General features: G+C 35.5%; 2 protein-coding genes across 3 annotated transcripts; one reads left to right on the forward strand and one right to left on the reverse strand.

Annotated features, from left to right (window-relative positions):
• The first annotated feature begins 1,749 nt into the window (after window positions 1-1,749).
• Window positions 1,750-5,980, forward strand: LOC133830845 (putative AC transposase). The gene is made up of 5 exons (XM_062260921.1): window positions 1,750-2,186; window positions 2,324-2,414; window positions 2,909-3,133; window positions 3,437-4,311; window positions 4,791-5,980. The coding sequence occupies exons 1-5, from the start codon at window positions 2,175-2,177 to the stop codon at window positions 5,712-5,714; spliced, it is 2,127 nt and encodes a 708-aa protein (XP_062116905.1). The 5' UTR covers window positions 1,750-2,174; the 3' UTR covers window positions 5,715-5,980.
• A 205-nt stretch (window positions 5,981-6,185) lies between these two features.
• On the reverse strand, window positions 6,186-12,866 carry LOC133830846 (uncharacterized). 2 transcript variants are annotated; one of them, XM_062260923.1, is made up of 7 exons: window positions 12,100-12,866; window positions 11,471-11,605; window positions 10,512-10,867; window positions 8,765-9,509; window positions 8,560-8,656; window positions 8,424-8,478; window positions 6,186-6,643 (listed from the first exon to the last, which is right to left on the reverse strand). In XM_062260923.1, the coding sequence occupies exons 1-7, from the start codon at window positions 12,638-12,640 to the stop codon at window positions 6,581-6,583; spliced, it is 1,992 nt and encodes a 663-aa protein (XP_062116907.1). In that variant the 5' UTR covers window positions 12,641-12,866; the 3' UTR covers window positions 6,186-6,580. The 2 variants fall into 2 exon arrangements, with proteins under 2 accessions (XP_062116907.1, XP_062116906.1); XM_062260922.1 differs by having other exon boundaries at window positions 11,471-11,614.
• Window positions 12,867-14,839: the final 1,973 nt, after the last annotated feature.

The raw sequence follows: 14,839 nt of genomic DNA on the forward strand, positions 1-14,839 counted from the left end.
TACTTTATAAAATTAGATTATACATGACTTGATCGATGTGAATTAATTTCTTTATAAACATATTGTTTGCCATAAATATTTAATTCGTGAGATTGTCTATCTCTCTACATATCTGTATACATTGCAGCATATTTGTGTAAGAGAGGAGTTACACAAAATCAATAATTGAAGTATAGTTTTAAAATGTGTAACATGTGTGTTTAATTAATACACTATTTTATTGTGTATTAAAACAATTGGGGTTACAAAATGTGAAATAAAAGAATATTGTATTTAAGCAAACATTGTGATTATAAAATCATTCTCGTGAGACTTAAGGCTAGCTCAAGTAGTTGAGTGTGTGAATATATACAAGGAGATGAGAGTTTCTAATTCCCATGTATAAAAAATTATCGTGGAGAGCGTCGTTAACATTATCTTCGATATATAATATACAAAGAACAAAGTTTTCCATATTTAGGTCTCCAACTTTTAGGTGTGGGAGGAAATAGAGTTTTCGAACAAAGTTTCTAAAATTTGTATTTATATAAAGTTGGGACTACTGTAGATAAGGTGGCATCACTTGTACTCTTTTCTATATTCTTTGTTATATATCTCTTTTATATAATAAGTGTGTAGATAATGGAAATTTTTGATTTTAACGGTTTTTTATTACAAATTGTTTTTTTTTTTTAAAACTAGCAAAAAATTTAAATTTTAAATCCACGTATAATATTTAATATTATATTAAACATATAATATATAATATCTTGTTGTCACTCTCAAATTTAAAAACTATAACAAACATAAACTTAAAAAAAGATAAATAAATTATTTAATTAAAATAAGATATTTACTTGAAATTTATATGACATTAATATAAATTTAATAAAAATAATTAATAAATTCTATAAATAAACCTAAGTAAACATGTATATTGCACGTTGTTTGAATCTAGTATATATATATATATAAATTTTCATTCTTATTTTATTTAAAATCATTTATGTATAAGTAAATAAATTAAAAAAATGTTTATTATTTGTATTTATTATATTAACAATTCTTATTTATTTATCAATAATTTTTATGTTTATTGTAAATATTTTTTTATCGCAAATATTTATTGTAAATATATATTTAAATTTTTAAAAGAAAAAAAAAATTCTAGACAAAGGAGCGCGCGGTTTTATTTTCTAGCTTCTACAACAAACAAAAAAATTGACAAGAATCAATTAAACAAACAAGAAAACAAAAGCCGAAAATAGGATCTTCGAATTTTAGGACCCAAATTGAAATTGATGTCGAAGTTTATGCACTCGTATTTTCATATATAAATATTTTAATTTATACCACTTTATTCATTTGTATTTACTAAAATATTACATTAGTTCTTTCTAATTTTAATTATTAAAAAAATTAAAAAAAATCTCACATGCACTCATTTATTTCAATTACACAATATATCAAGAAATATTATTTTATTTTAATATTTGAGAGAAATAATTTTTTTATTATTTATTTTGAAATTTTACTAATTTTTTTCTTTTAAAAATTAAAATAAATGATATTTTGGTCTATGAAAGGACCAAAGGATTTAAAAAAATCAATAAAATAATATTTTAGCAAAAATACGGAGTACTAAAATAGTAATATTAAACAAAAATGTAAAATAAGAAATTAAATGAAGCGAGTGGGGCCGAGCCACTGAGTCGAGTTGATTATGACTCTGTGTAGAGAGAGAGAGAGAGAGTAAATAAGGCTGGGGCTGGGCTAGGCAGCTGCGCCTACTTTAGTTTTGAGTTTTAGATCTGTGACTTTGAGGCGTCGCTCGCGGCTCTGCGAAAAGCCATAAACACTTCCCCAACCAAACAAAACTCAGCTGATCTATTCTCCTTCTCTTTCTTTCTCGGCTCTGATCCGGCTCACGCCTGCTCTTTCCCTCCAAATTATTTTCCCTCTCTTTCTTACTGCTTTTCTTTCTTCAATTATCTCGCTCTCTCCTCTTCCCGATTCGGGTAACCAAAACGGACTTCCTCGCTCAACCCTCACCTGTGTTTTTCTCGCCTGAGTTGGATTGAAATGGGTTTTTGTTTGTTTTCGAAATGAGAGTTTATGTACGGCATGAAGGGAATCGCGTAGTTGGTTGAGTTGGTGGGAAGTCGATCAAACTCGGTGGATTTTCGCTCTTTCTCATGAATTTTGGGGTAAGATGTATATGTAAAGCTTGTTTTGTTTGTGTTTATAATTTGAATGAAAGTATGGATTTCTTGTTAAAATATGGATTAATTTGGAAATGGTAAACAAAAATGAAGTGTGATTTTTACCGAAATGGATTTGTTAGGCAGCAGCAGCAGCAACTGTGACTGTGAGTGGGAAAACAGTTACTCAAATGGAGTGGGGTGTGAACAACAACACATTCAAGACTTTTAAAGGTATTCATAAGATTGGGCTCGATTCTTTTTACTCGGGCTTATCTTAATGTAATTTATATATGGATGCTTTCATGTTTTCTTTATGGGATTTATGAATTTATAGGTTTTTCAGGTGTTTTTTTTACTATTGATGGGGAAAAGTATTGATGATCTTTGATAGTTTATAGGAGGAATATTGCTTGTGGAAAGACTCTTTGAATGATTTTATCGACCATGTACAATATTACCCTGATGGCTCACGCACATATAATGTTACATTGAGAGTTGCTTCAGGTTTATTTTAACTTGTGGAATTTGAATCTTTGTTCTTTTTTGGTGGTCAATTTTTCTGTCAAGGGAAAATGGGTTGGTTTTAAGTATGAAAGTTCTGTTAAACTTGCTGCTTAGCATCAATTGATTCAATGTGTCTCAACGTTGAAAAGTCCATAAACATGCTGCTACTATTAATATTTTGGGTATTGAACCTTACAGAATCTGTTTTCTTCTTGGCATAGATATGGAACCAAAATCAGTTATGGACCTAGCAGTCATTCCAATTGATCCAGTAGATATCGGATTGGGGTCTTCAGAGAAGGGACATGGACATCCTATTTCGACAATAAAACCAAGGAAAAAGACAATGACATCGGTGTATCTCAAGTTCTTTGAGACAGCTCCAGATGGAAAAAGTCGCAGGTGCAAGTTTTGTGGCCAGAGCTATTCTATTGCCACTGCAACTGGTAACTTTTCTTCCCCTAGTCTCTTGTTTTGGTTGGTGTTACTGCTTGTTTTTGTATTTAATTCATGTGTGCTCCTATGTCTATGCTATCCAAGTATAATTCCACTAATTAATGTGACCTATAGAAACACAAGGGCTTTTTGTTGACAAATTGATCGGTTTCATTCATTGTGAACAAACAAAATTCGGGTTTCAACTAAATTATTTATCCCCTTACCATGAGAACTGTGACTGGAATGATGAGCCGTACTTTGCATTCATTATATGCAATAGAGTGCACTTACCAATCTCTTCTACTGTGAAGGTAACTTGGGAAGGCATCTTAGTAATCGACATCCTGGATATGATAAATCAGGCGACATTGTCACTAATTCCACACTTCCACCTGTAACTGTAGTGAAGAAACCACAATCTTCTCAAGGGAAAACATCTCAAGTGGATTATGATCATTTGAATTGGTTGCTCGTTAAGTGGCTCGTTTTAGCATCTCTGCCTCCTTCAACATTGGAAGAAAAATGGCTGGCGAACTCTTACAAGTTTTTGAATCCAGCAATTCAACTTTGGCCAGCTGACAAGTATAAAACAGTATTTCATGATGTCTTCAGAAGCATGCAGGAAGATATTAGAGCATCTTTGGTGCATGTTTCTTCTAAGGTCTCTATCACACTTGATTTCTGGACTTCGTACGAACAGATATCTTATATGAGTGTAACATGTCAGTGGATTGATGAGTATTGGACCTTCCAGAAGGTATTACTTGATATCTGTCATATACCTTATCCTTGTGGTGGTGCGGAGATCTATCACTCTCTAGTAAAGATCCTTGAGATGTACAACATTGAAAATAAAGTCCTTTCCTGTACTCATGATAACAGTCAAAATGCTATTCATGCTTGTCATAGTTTGAAAGAGAGCTTAGATGGTAAAAAAATGGGATCATTCTGTTATATCCCTTGTGCAGCTCGTACTTTGAACTTGATTATTGAGGATGGATTGAGAACAGTAAAACCAATAATCTCTAAGATTCGGGAGTTTGTACTGGGGTTAAATGCATCCGCAGAGATCTCTGAGGAGTTTAGTCGAATAGCAATAGCTTGTCAAGAAAGCAGTTGGAAACCTCCGCTCGATGCTTCAACACGATGGAGTGGACATTATCAGATGCTTGATATTGTCAGAAAGGTATTTGTTGTCATGCTCTAAGCACTATGCACTCTTGCTTGAAGACATGCTGATTCATACAAGATCATTTTTGCACCGTACATGCTTTCATATTTTTTACACATTCATTGACAATATTAATGGAATTGCTGGGTTGACACAGTGGTGATTTTTAGTTGTTCCACGGCTAATATTTGAAATTTTGGGGCTTGTTAATAGAAAAACTATAGTTTAAGAGGTAAATTGTGACATTCTCTTCTTTCTTTTTAATGACTTATCCCATTGCACAAAAAATCAGCAATACCTATCATGAACTCACCCCAATTTTAAGGTATTAGAAATACCCCGTTACAATCAACCATGTGATAGGAACTATTTTTTTTCCTTTCTCAAATGGGTGTTTCTATTCACATAACACATAAAATGAAGGCATATTTTTCTCTAATGCTATTGTAGGCTTTTAAATTTACTGACTAAAGATGACCTAGGATTTTATTTAGGCTGGCAAGTCCATGGATGCACTTATCAGGAAGTACGATGATACACTAGGCAGTAGGTTGCTACTGACCCCTGCTGAGAAAAATGCAGCCAGCATTGTCCACGATCATCTGGAACCCTTCTACAAAACCACCAACAACATGTGCATGAACAAGGTACTCACGATTGGGCTGATTCTTTTCTTCATGGATCACATTTCAGAGACGATCACTGCATGCAGAGAAGCTCGTCACTATCCAGACTGGCTAAAGAACTCTGCCGAAGAAATGGCCAAGAAGGCTAGGAATTATAATAACCAGGTCTGCAATATATTCACTTATATGAGTGCAATTCTTGACCCTCGAATCAAAGGAGAGCTGATTGCTGAGAGCCTCAACTCAGAGAATTTTCTCGAGGAAGCGAGAAACCATTTCATTAGAAATTATTCTACAAGCCATTTCCCATCCATGACTAGTGGATACGGTGCTCAAGAGATTGAAGATGGAGGCAGTGTCTCTTTTGCAGAGGAAATTGCACGAAAGAAACGGAGAGCAAGTATGAGCAATAATGTCACAGATGAGCTCACTCAGTATCTATCTGAGCCGCCAGCACCAATACCAACAGATGTCCTGGATTGGTGGAAAGGCAACAGTACGCGATACCCTCGACTTTCAGTGATGGCTAGAGACTTTTTGGCTATACAACCAACTTCATTGGCGGCAGAGGAAATCTTTTGTGGTAAAGGTGATGAGATTGACAAGCAGAGACTTTGTATGCCTCATGATAGCACACAAGCTCTTCTTTGCATCAGATCGTGGATTTTAGCTGGAATGAGATTAAAGGTTAAGTCCACCGAAATAGACTATGAGAGGTTGATGGAACTGGCAACGTCTGCTGCTACAACAGCTGATAACACTACTTCTGCCTCTGATAAGAAACAGAAGTAATTAACAAGTTTCATTACTTTTGAAGGCAAGCGGAAGAAGCTGCAAACCCTGTAACATAGTTATCAGAAGCTTGGGCCTAAAAAAGAAATAAACAGGAACAACCGATGATATAAGAGGCTAAGGTGACATCTTGACATTGTCACCTTCAGATGACTTCCAACAGGGAAGATGTGTGTTCAATTAGTTAAAACGTTTGATAAGGTTGTATTTAACAGGTGAAATATATTTATGTTTGAATGTACATATCAATTATGCGATGATGCTAATCAGAGGGGTAAAGTCGTAGGTTAATGCTATCTCCTGATTTGAACCTTCGCGTAGTGTAACACACTATTGTTTCATTTCATGAGTAGAACACAAGCTTTTTAACATCTCGTACACTCCCGCACGTGGCAGGTGAGGGACTAGTTAGGTTACCATAAAATGTATGTATGGGGCATAATTTTTTTTAACACAAATAAACCCTTGGAATTGGAAACAAGAGCATGCTATATTACTATAGGTCAATCGTCACTTAAACTTTGTATGTTACATAGTTGAATCAATACAAAGGATCCGAGAAGTGGCAAATAAAAGACATCTACTTTATTCATCCAAAACTGATTTACTTGTTTTCCAGAATGATCTCTTGCATTTTATCACCAGCAATTCTTGTTCAAAACTTGCAAATCAAGACGAAAAAAAAAAACCAGCTCTTTGACATTTGGATAACACCATCTTCTAGGGCAAAGAATCTTTAGAAGAGCTCTCAGGCATTGTAGTAAAAATTCTGAAATTATCTCTTGCATGACACTAAAACCTGTATGACGAATTCCGTCAGACTTGAACCTTAATCATGTAATAATCTGGTCTAATATGATTGTCCTCTACAACCATACTTCTGCTCTTCGATACTCACGTACAATGACAGGTACACTTGTGGGTGGGATCTACAGTACAACGAAAAGAAACTGTAAGTACCAGCAAGTAAAAGTTCTTATGCTGTGAACCTGATATGACCTCTTAGAAGTCTGCATACATTAGAAACAATGGAATTATTAACATCTAAAGTAAAATATCACTGATGGAAAATTGTAGTGTGCATCCATGACAAATCAAATGCTGCATTTAATAAATAGCATGCAAATGTTGACGTATCTGTCTACAATATCTGATTATTATGGTTCATAAAGCGTTTGAAACAAACAATCAGAAAGCATCACTGATTAGAAATGAATTGTTAAGATTCGTAACTGGAAAAGATAAATTCATTACATGCAAAACATATACTAAAGGTTCAAGGTCGATTTCCCAAACCGAACACATTTAAGAGAAATTCAACAATGGAATTATTATTGTCATTGGAATTTACATAGATCTTCAACACATTCTGAAACATTGACTTCATTCAACTGTGTGACATGAAATGCAAACCAAAAAGCTTAAAGTTTTACATAGATGAATCTAAATATGAAATCCATAACATGCTTAAGTATAGTTAAATGAATTATCTAAATGTACCGCAAATGCTTTGTTTTGAACATAAAATTAATATGCATGTTAAAGTATGTACAGACATATATGGTGTACAATAGTATAGGGATATGTTACTTCCACTTCAATGATTACTTCAGAACATCTATTTCGTAAGTAAATGGGCAATTCCAGCTGAACATACCGTCAAAACTATTATTTGCATAAAATGAAAACAACTTGTGAGTTATTAATGAAAACCCCTTTCCAGTTTGACTTATTATTGGATTAGAGATATTTCACCTAGATATGGCATTCAAACATCTCCTGTATTGATAAACTGATTATTCACAAGGTCCACATTATGACGAAATACTTCATGTTTTCACTAAAAATGAATAAAAAACAAGCAAAGAACTAATCATTAGTTTGAAATGTTCCCGAAATAATCATCCAAGAGCTACACCTAGATAATGGTTTCAATCATCTAAATATCATAAAAGCATTAGATAATTATTAGCCTTTAAAACATTTGGGGCTATTTGGAACCGTATAATCTTTGCATGGAAATGGTAATCTAATCTTCAATATTCTCGTGTTTGGTATAAGGTTTTTCTTTTTTTAAACTCTTGAAAATTATTAATATGGAATCGAAATTACTCCATGCGTTGTGAATAATCTTAAATACTTACCTTACAAAAAGGTGGGTTTTAAACATTACCATTAATCATAATACGGTAGGTTCCACATATAATTAATTTTTCAAAATAATGTATAAAATTCTTGTGTCTAACCAAACAATGTATTTCAATTATAAGAAGTCTAACTAAATATTCCAATGCACAACCAAACATAAGTTACAAGTTTCCAAACAATCATGTTCTCAATATTTTCGTCAATCAAATAATTTTGAAGCCCCTTAATGTTTATGACATAGGCCATGTTTGGCATCACTTCAGCTTTTGGCTTATAGAGAAGTGTTGTTTCAAGAAGCTGCCTTTAATTGTTTTCCTAGAAACAGCTTTTTGTACTAATAAGCTCTTCTGCATATTAAACCCAAACGCTCATAAAAAGAGCTTCTATTCCTAAATATTGAAGAAAGCTCTTCTAAAAAGTTGTGCCAACCATAGCCATAAACCTCTAATGGAATTAATAAGACAACGAACAAAGAAAAAGGTGTAAAATATAAATATATCTACCATGCTTCTACATTGAGACAAAAATCAAAATTTGAATGAAATTAACATAATAGCTTACCATGCCATAATCTGTTACAATCATTGTAATATAATCTGATGGAGTAGCATCATACCTGTTGCAAAAACAAATTAGATAATCTTAGACAATGTTATTTTATTATTAATATTTTGCGTGAACGAAAAGAAAAAATTACAATAAATTTAGAAGTTGTAGATTTTCTTTATTTGCCAAATGTTCCAGATAATTCACATCCTTTCTACAAGGAACCACTGCTATAGCATCAGAGTCACCTGTGAACAATTTTGCAGTTTTTCAGTCTCTTTCAAGGGAAAGGAGAGTAAAAAGTAATGGCAGAAGGAATGAAAACAAGTTTTCAGTCTTGTACAAATACAACATACCTAGTTCATTGGAGCAAATTGAATCAAGTTGTACCCTTTCATGAAATTTATATGCTTCACAACAGATCAAGACTGGAACTCGGAATGCATGAGCAACCATAGCTACAGATGCAGTCCCAACTCTAGAATATACAGTTCCATTTGACAATACAGAGGCAGCCCCTAAAATCACTTTTGTCACTTCATGCATAACATAAGAAACCGCATTTATATGAGTGTATGTACAACTCAATCCCTTAGCCACCAGCCTCCGAACTAATGCTTGACCTTCAAACTTTGGGCGTGAGTCTACTACCACAACTCGAAATTGTATTCCAAGCTCATGGGCATACAACAGAGTCATCTCAACCACACATGATGATCCATACGTGAGAAGAACATCCCCATCTCTAACCTTCGTAGCAGCATGCCTTACTATCACCTTGTCAGCAAGTAGTATCTTCTCATTTATAAAGATGTCAATATCTGCACAAATTGCAGCTTTTGCTTCTGATTCAGAAAGCAAATGTGGTAATTTGGCAATACGACTCTTTATATACCTAATTGCATTTCCCATACTGATAGAAAGTGGTCTGCATTCTGTAAAAAATGAAATATAACTACTGAGTTTAGCAGTTAAGTCCCTATAAAGACTTTTCTCTGGTGGAGTGGAATAGTCTCTAATTGCTTCCTGAAATGATTGAAGCATGGCAATACAACGAGCATTCCCCCCAGAAATATCTCCAGTCAAATACTGTAATCCAACCTGAAAAATATCAGTGCATTCATTATTACATGAGCAGATAATGTCTTTCAAATCCTGTTCGATTTACAAACAGTCAAAGGTATTCACAGCAATATTTACTTTCAGTTTAGAAATATCATAAATAATGCGGGCCTTTCTTTTGAGGGTTCACAGTCAAGTTTTCAAGTGAATCACATAAGGGACATGCAAAAATGAATATGCTCGGAGAATATCTGCCCAAACATGAGGTGACAATTCACAAGGTTACTAAAATACCTCAGCCTGAGAAAAAGTGCCATATATATACATAAAAGCATGCATAGGACAAAACAAACGGAAAACCAGAACATTACTTTTTACCTTGTATAATTATGGCTCCATATATGTTAAACATTTCCTGACTTTCCAAATCCATTGATATCACGAATCAAAAAACCCACTAACTACCCATTTCCTTACATTTCACACAAACAATATGCTTGCTTAAGCATCTAGTGGAAAGCTATACGTTGAAACACCAAAACAGACTAACATACATCTTGAATGACTTAAATGTCTGTGAGCCAGCAACTCAAGAAGTTATAAAGATAACCCTCTTGGTAGCTCAAATGATCAGGCATGCGGTTTGCTCCCACAAAATCTGAGTTTGAGTCCTCCTGGGTACCTACATAGCAGTTGTTGTAGTTTTCTGGTCTCCAAACATTGTAGGTTTAGGCGAAGCAAACATTAATATAGACTTAATGTTTTTTCGCATGTGTTAGGCATGCAACTAAATGGCACCATAATACTATTTTCAATCACAAAAACATTCCATCGAAATGGTGCATGCTTGTTGTTTTGTCAGGTATTTCTAGACTTAAGCTGATGCTCACATTACTGCAATAAGATATGGTTACTCTTGTTGTGCTTGTTCAAGTGGCAAAGAATAAATCAAGAACAGGGTTATCAAGGCTGAATTAAAAATATTGTAAGCCTCGTCAACAAGTGTCAATGATGAAGGGCTATCATTACTTTCATAGATACCTTATAAATTACAGGATGTATTGGCTCAAGTTGGAAAAACTTTGATTCAAGATCAGGAAGTTGGGTCCCATGTTCATACTGGGGCAAATGCAGAAACAATTCAACTCTATTTTTAGCTTCAGTTTGATAGAACAATGCACGCTTTTTTGCCTTCTCCACTCGATTCTTATCATCAAATTGCATGCGTGGTGGAGGAACATCTTTCTTTCTTTCTTTGTCTGGCAGATAATCAACTCCTTTCTTGTCAGAAGCAGCCACTGAAGGTGCAATAGAAGAAGACTCTTTCCTTAGTGTAGGCTGCTTCACAGATTTATTAGAAGCAACTCTACCAGGTACTGCAGCAGAATTACTTCCATCTACAATTACCATGACGAAGAGGAAAAATAAAAGTAGATTATTTAGGAGAGTCCATTGCGAACAAATCAGCTAGCTCACAAAAATCTGTATGTAATCGCATTTAAGAAAAAGCTACATGCAAACATTACAGTCCTAAAATAATCTACACATATGCCTTACTCAAGGAATGTATTGGTACAAAAGACATGCTACTCATATGCCAGATGCAGATGAACATCATGCTACGAAAATACCAAGCATTATGGTAATTAAGGTAGTGGAAAAGTGCAGCTAGAATAATGACCAGACGATCAATTCAAGGGCAGAGAGAATTAGAGCTCAAAATTCTTCTCTGTGTGCTTTCATTCAAGAATTAATTAATTAATTGATCTAGGAAAGCAAAACAGTTTGAACAGCATATTGTGTCACATCTCTTGTCTCTCTATCTCTAGCAAAGGGTCTCAAAATTTAATTTAGAAGAAGAAATTATCATACCTTGGAAACAAAATCTCAAGTACCAAAAAGCAATAGGCAGCTACGAAAGAAAGAGAAAGAGAGACAATAACGAAGAAAAAAACAGAAAGAGAAAGAGAAAGGGGCAATAACGAAGATAGTATTTGAACCTTTTGCAGCAGATTTTGCAGCACGTTGAGCCTCCTGTAATGCACGTCTTTCAGCTTTCGTTGTTTTGGATTTCAAGGGTTTTGAAGTGGGTTGGGGCTCATTTTGCATTTCAGTAACAATCTCCCCACTCTTTTCTGCAAGAACTAAATGATTTAATCAAGTCATGCAAAGAATACAAGAAACATATAAAACATAGCAGCGCAAATAAAACTCTTTACACGGTTTACAACACATGCACTAATATAAAGCTGCAGCAAGAAACTTAAAATGCACTAAATCATCACATGTCATTCATAACCCAGCCACTATTGAATTAACATTGCATCAAACACGAAATCCATAATGTATATATATCTCAGAAGCAAGTTTTTCTCAGTTCCTTTTAACTTTATTTATCAATACTCTATATGCATCCCACAACGTGGTTCTATGGAAAATGGGCAACAAATTTACAAATGAGTACTTTAAACATGCATTGTATCACAAGTAACAGGCAAGCAAGTAGAACATCATATCAAAATGTAACAGGCATGCATTATATTCAAGTTTTCGAGTTTTCCAATCATAAATTAAATCATTCCAGTGTAGTAGACAGCAAAAGATATGTGGTAATTAAGCAAATTATTACCAGGCACGTCAAGAGATTTCTTCACTTCTGAACCAACAGCCAAATTCCTCGCCTTCGCGGCTAAATTATTCGGTACATTCACCTTCGTCGATTCAAAGCCGCCGCCCGGGAAACTCGAAGCCAGCTTGCCGGAAGAGTTCCGGCGGTACAAACCGGGTGAAGACTCCTCCGAGAACTCCAACTCTCCGTCCGCGGACAAACTCTTAGGCGAGGCCGCAGGAGAGGTCCCTAGCAGCGAGTCTGACGCCGGGTTGTAGCTTCCGATCGGTACATGGTCCCCGGCGACCGGACGACGGAACGCTGAATCCGGAACCGGTACAGCAGCTGTACGGGACGTTAGGTCAGAGAGTTGACGTGGCGGAGGAATCATGACCGGAGATAAGGAATTGCCGGCCGGAGACTCTGAGGAGGGGGATGCAGCGGCGGGTGGACCGGACTGAGTTCGGCCGGATAGGGGTTGGACCTGAGCGTCGGGAGTGAAGAATCCTACGCGGCGCACCTTGGGGTCGCTGACGGCTCGAGAGGCACGACGCGCGTCCATGAAGCGTTGATGTTAGCAGATAAGAATTGGAGGCGATGGCGGTGACAGTGACGACGGTTTGGAATTGGATTCCATGGATTTATGGCTTTGACTTTTGACTATTGAAAAAAGGAAACGTAGAAGAACTGACAATATATATATACATATATTAGGGTTTCATGTGGAGTGGGGTTCCATTACTGGAAGTTGCAGATGGTGATAGGATAGCTAATACTGGGCTGGGGATACGATTTAGACGAAATCGGAAGCTTATATACATACGCATGATTAAATAACCAAACGACACGGTATTACATGTCGTCCAGCTCCCTAATTATGTGTTCATCAAAATAACCCTAAATATTAATTGAGTAATGATATATGCCTTCATAATATATGCACGTAAACATTGAACATAGTGATATACGAGTTTGCACTAGTCAATCACATTTATTAAATTATTTAAAAAAAATTAATAACATGTCACTATGTATAGTACACATATCATTACTCATTTTACTATATATTTATGAAGTATTTTGTTCAGAATAAAAATGATTTTCCCGCTCAATTATGACCCTTGTAGAATTTTACCCCCTGAATTTTTTTTTTTTGAAAAAAAATCCCCCGAACTATAAAAACCATTGCAAATGTCTCCCTTTAGTTGCATTTCGTTCATTTTTTAAAACAGCTTGTTGATTTAACAATGATATAACGTTAATCAGACACAATTCAAAAGTCCGGATAGGAAATACATACATAGATAGTAGTCTAATGACAAATTCCGGAAATATATATTGATATTCTTAGAGTTAATATTTGTATGTTTAATGTCAATAAACTCGGTTTCGACTAACTTAAGTTAGTTAAATAGACATTCATACTGCAACTATACATGTAGTCAGTGATCAAATTGGCAAACCGTTTAAAAACTGAACATAATATAACTAAAGGAGTACATTTGTTATGATTATTATAGTTCCGGGGGAATTTTGTCCAAAAAAAAAAGTTCAGGGGGCAAAACTCTATATGGGTCATAATTCGGGGGGCAAAATTCTTATTTATTCTTTTATTTATGGCATGAAGTATTTTATTAATTCTCTTTGCCTTTAAGTAAACATGTCATTAGTAGATTGTATAGTTACTTTTAAAAGCTACATTTTCATTGCTTTTAAAATCATTTAAGATACAAATTGGTTACCTTTTGATATCTGACTAAATTTTTGTGTATGACACAAATTTAAAGCAACCAACAAACTTAGTGAGTTACTGTTATCCCTGTTTTCCCCCAGGACACGTGGCACGACACACTGGGTCCATGGGCTATTTTAAAAAGATCCAAGGCCCAGCCTGAGCCGAATGGATGGGGGCAGAGTAAGTCCGGATGGCCCAATTATCAGCAAGCCCAGCATTGTCCACTAGGCGCCCCCACACAAGGGAACCGGGACCATGACGTGGGCCCGATTTGTCCTCCTGGATCCAACCTAATGCGACATCTGGGATGCGATTAAAGGTGATGGACTCAAGTCTAAGAATGGACCGGGACGATAGTGGATGAACCCGAGCTCTGGTAAACGAACCAAGGTCTTGGTAAATGGATCGGGATATTGGTAAATGAACCCAGACCAGGCGTCCGGGTTGGGCGTGATAGACTGTCCAACACTAATATCACCTCGAGAAACACGGAGTTTTGTTTCCTCAACTAACCTGCAAAAGAGGTTACATATAGAATGTATGCCATTATTCAGAACAGTACTGCCACTACTTTGATGGATCCTGTCCCCAAGATCTCCTTAGAAGCCCACGCAAACCAGACTGAAGCTGTGTACTGTTGTCAGTTGTATACCATGGTAATGCTCAAGCCGGCCCAATGGGCCAGCTTTAGTGTATTTTGTTTGATAGAATCCTTTGTATTAGCCTCCGTTAGTGAGCAAATCATAATTATATCTGCATTGGGCTCGGATTAGTCCAGCCCAAGTCCAGTGCATCCAACTGGCTATAAATAGGACTAGTTGTACACTGTAGAGAGGATCTGATTTTCTTTTGTAAGCACATACTCTGCTCAAACTTACAGAAAACTCCATTGCTAAAGCTCTCTAAGCTCTAATATAATAGACTCATGAACTAAGGCTCTTTAACACCCCAACCACGTAAAAACCCTTGTGTGATTCTCTTTAAATCCTTTCTTTTTGCTCTCTTATCTTTGATAATTCTAGTTTC

This window comes from Humulus lupulus, chromosome 4, assembly GCF_963169125.1.
Source record: "Humulus lupulus chromosome 4, drHumLupu1.1, whole genome shotgun sequence".
In the NCBI taxonomy this organism is placed as follows: domain Eukaryota; kingdom Viridiplantae; phylum Streptophyta; class Magnoliopsida; order Rosales; family Cannabaceae; genus Humulus; species Humulus lupulus.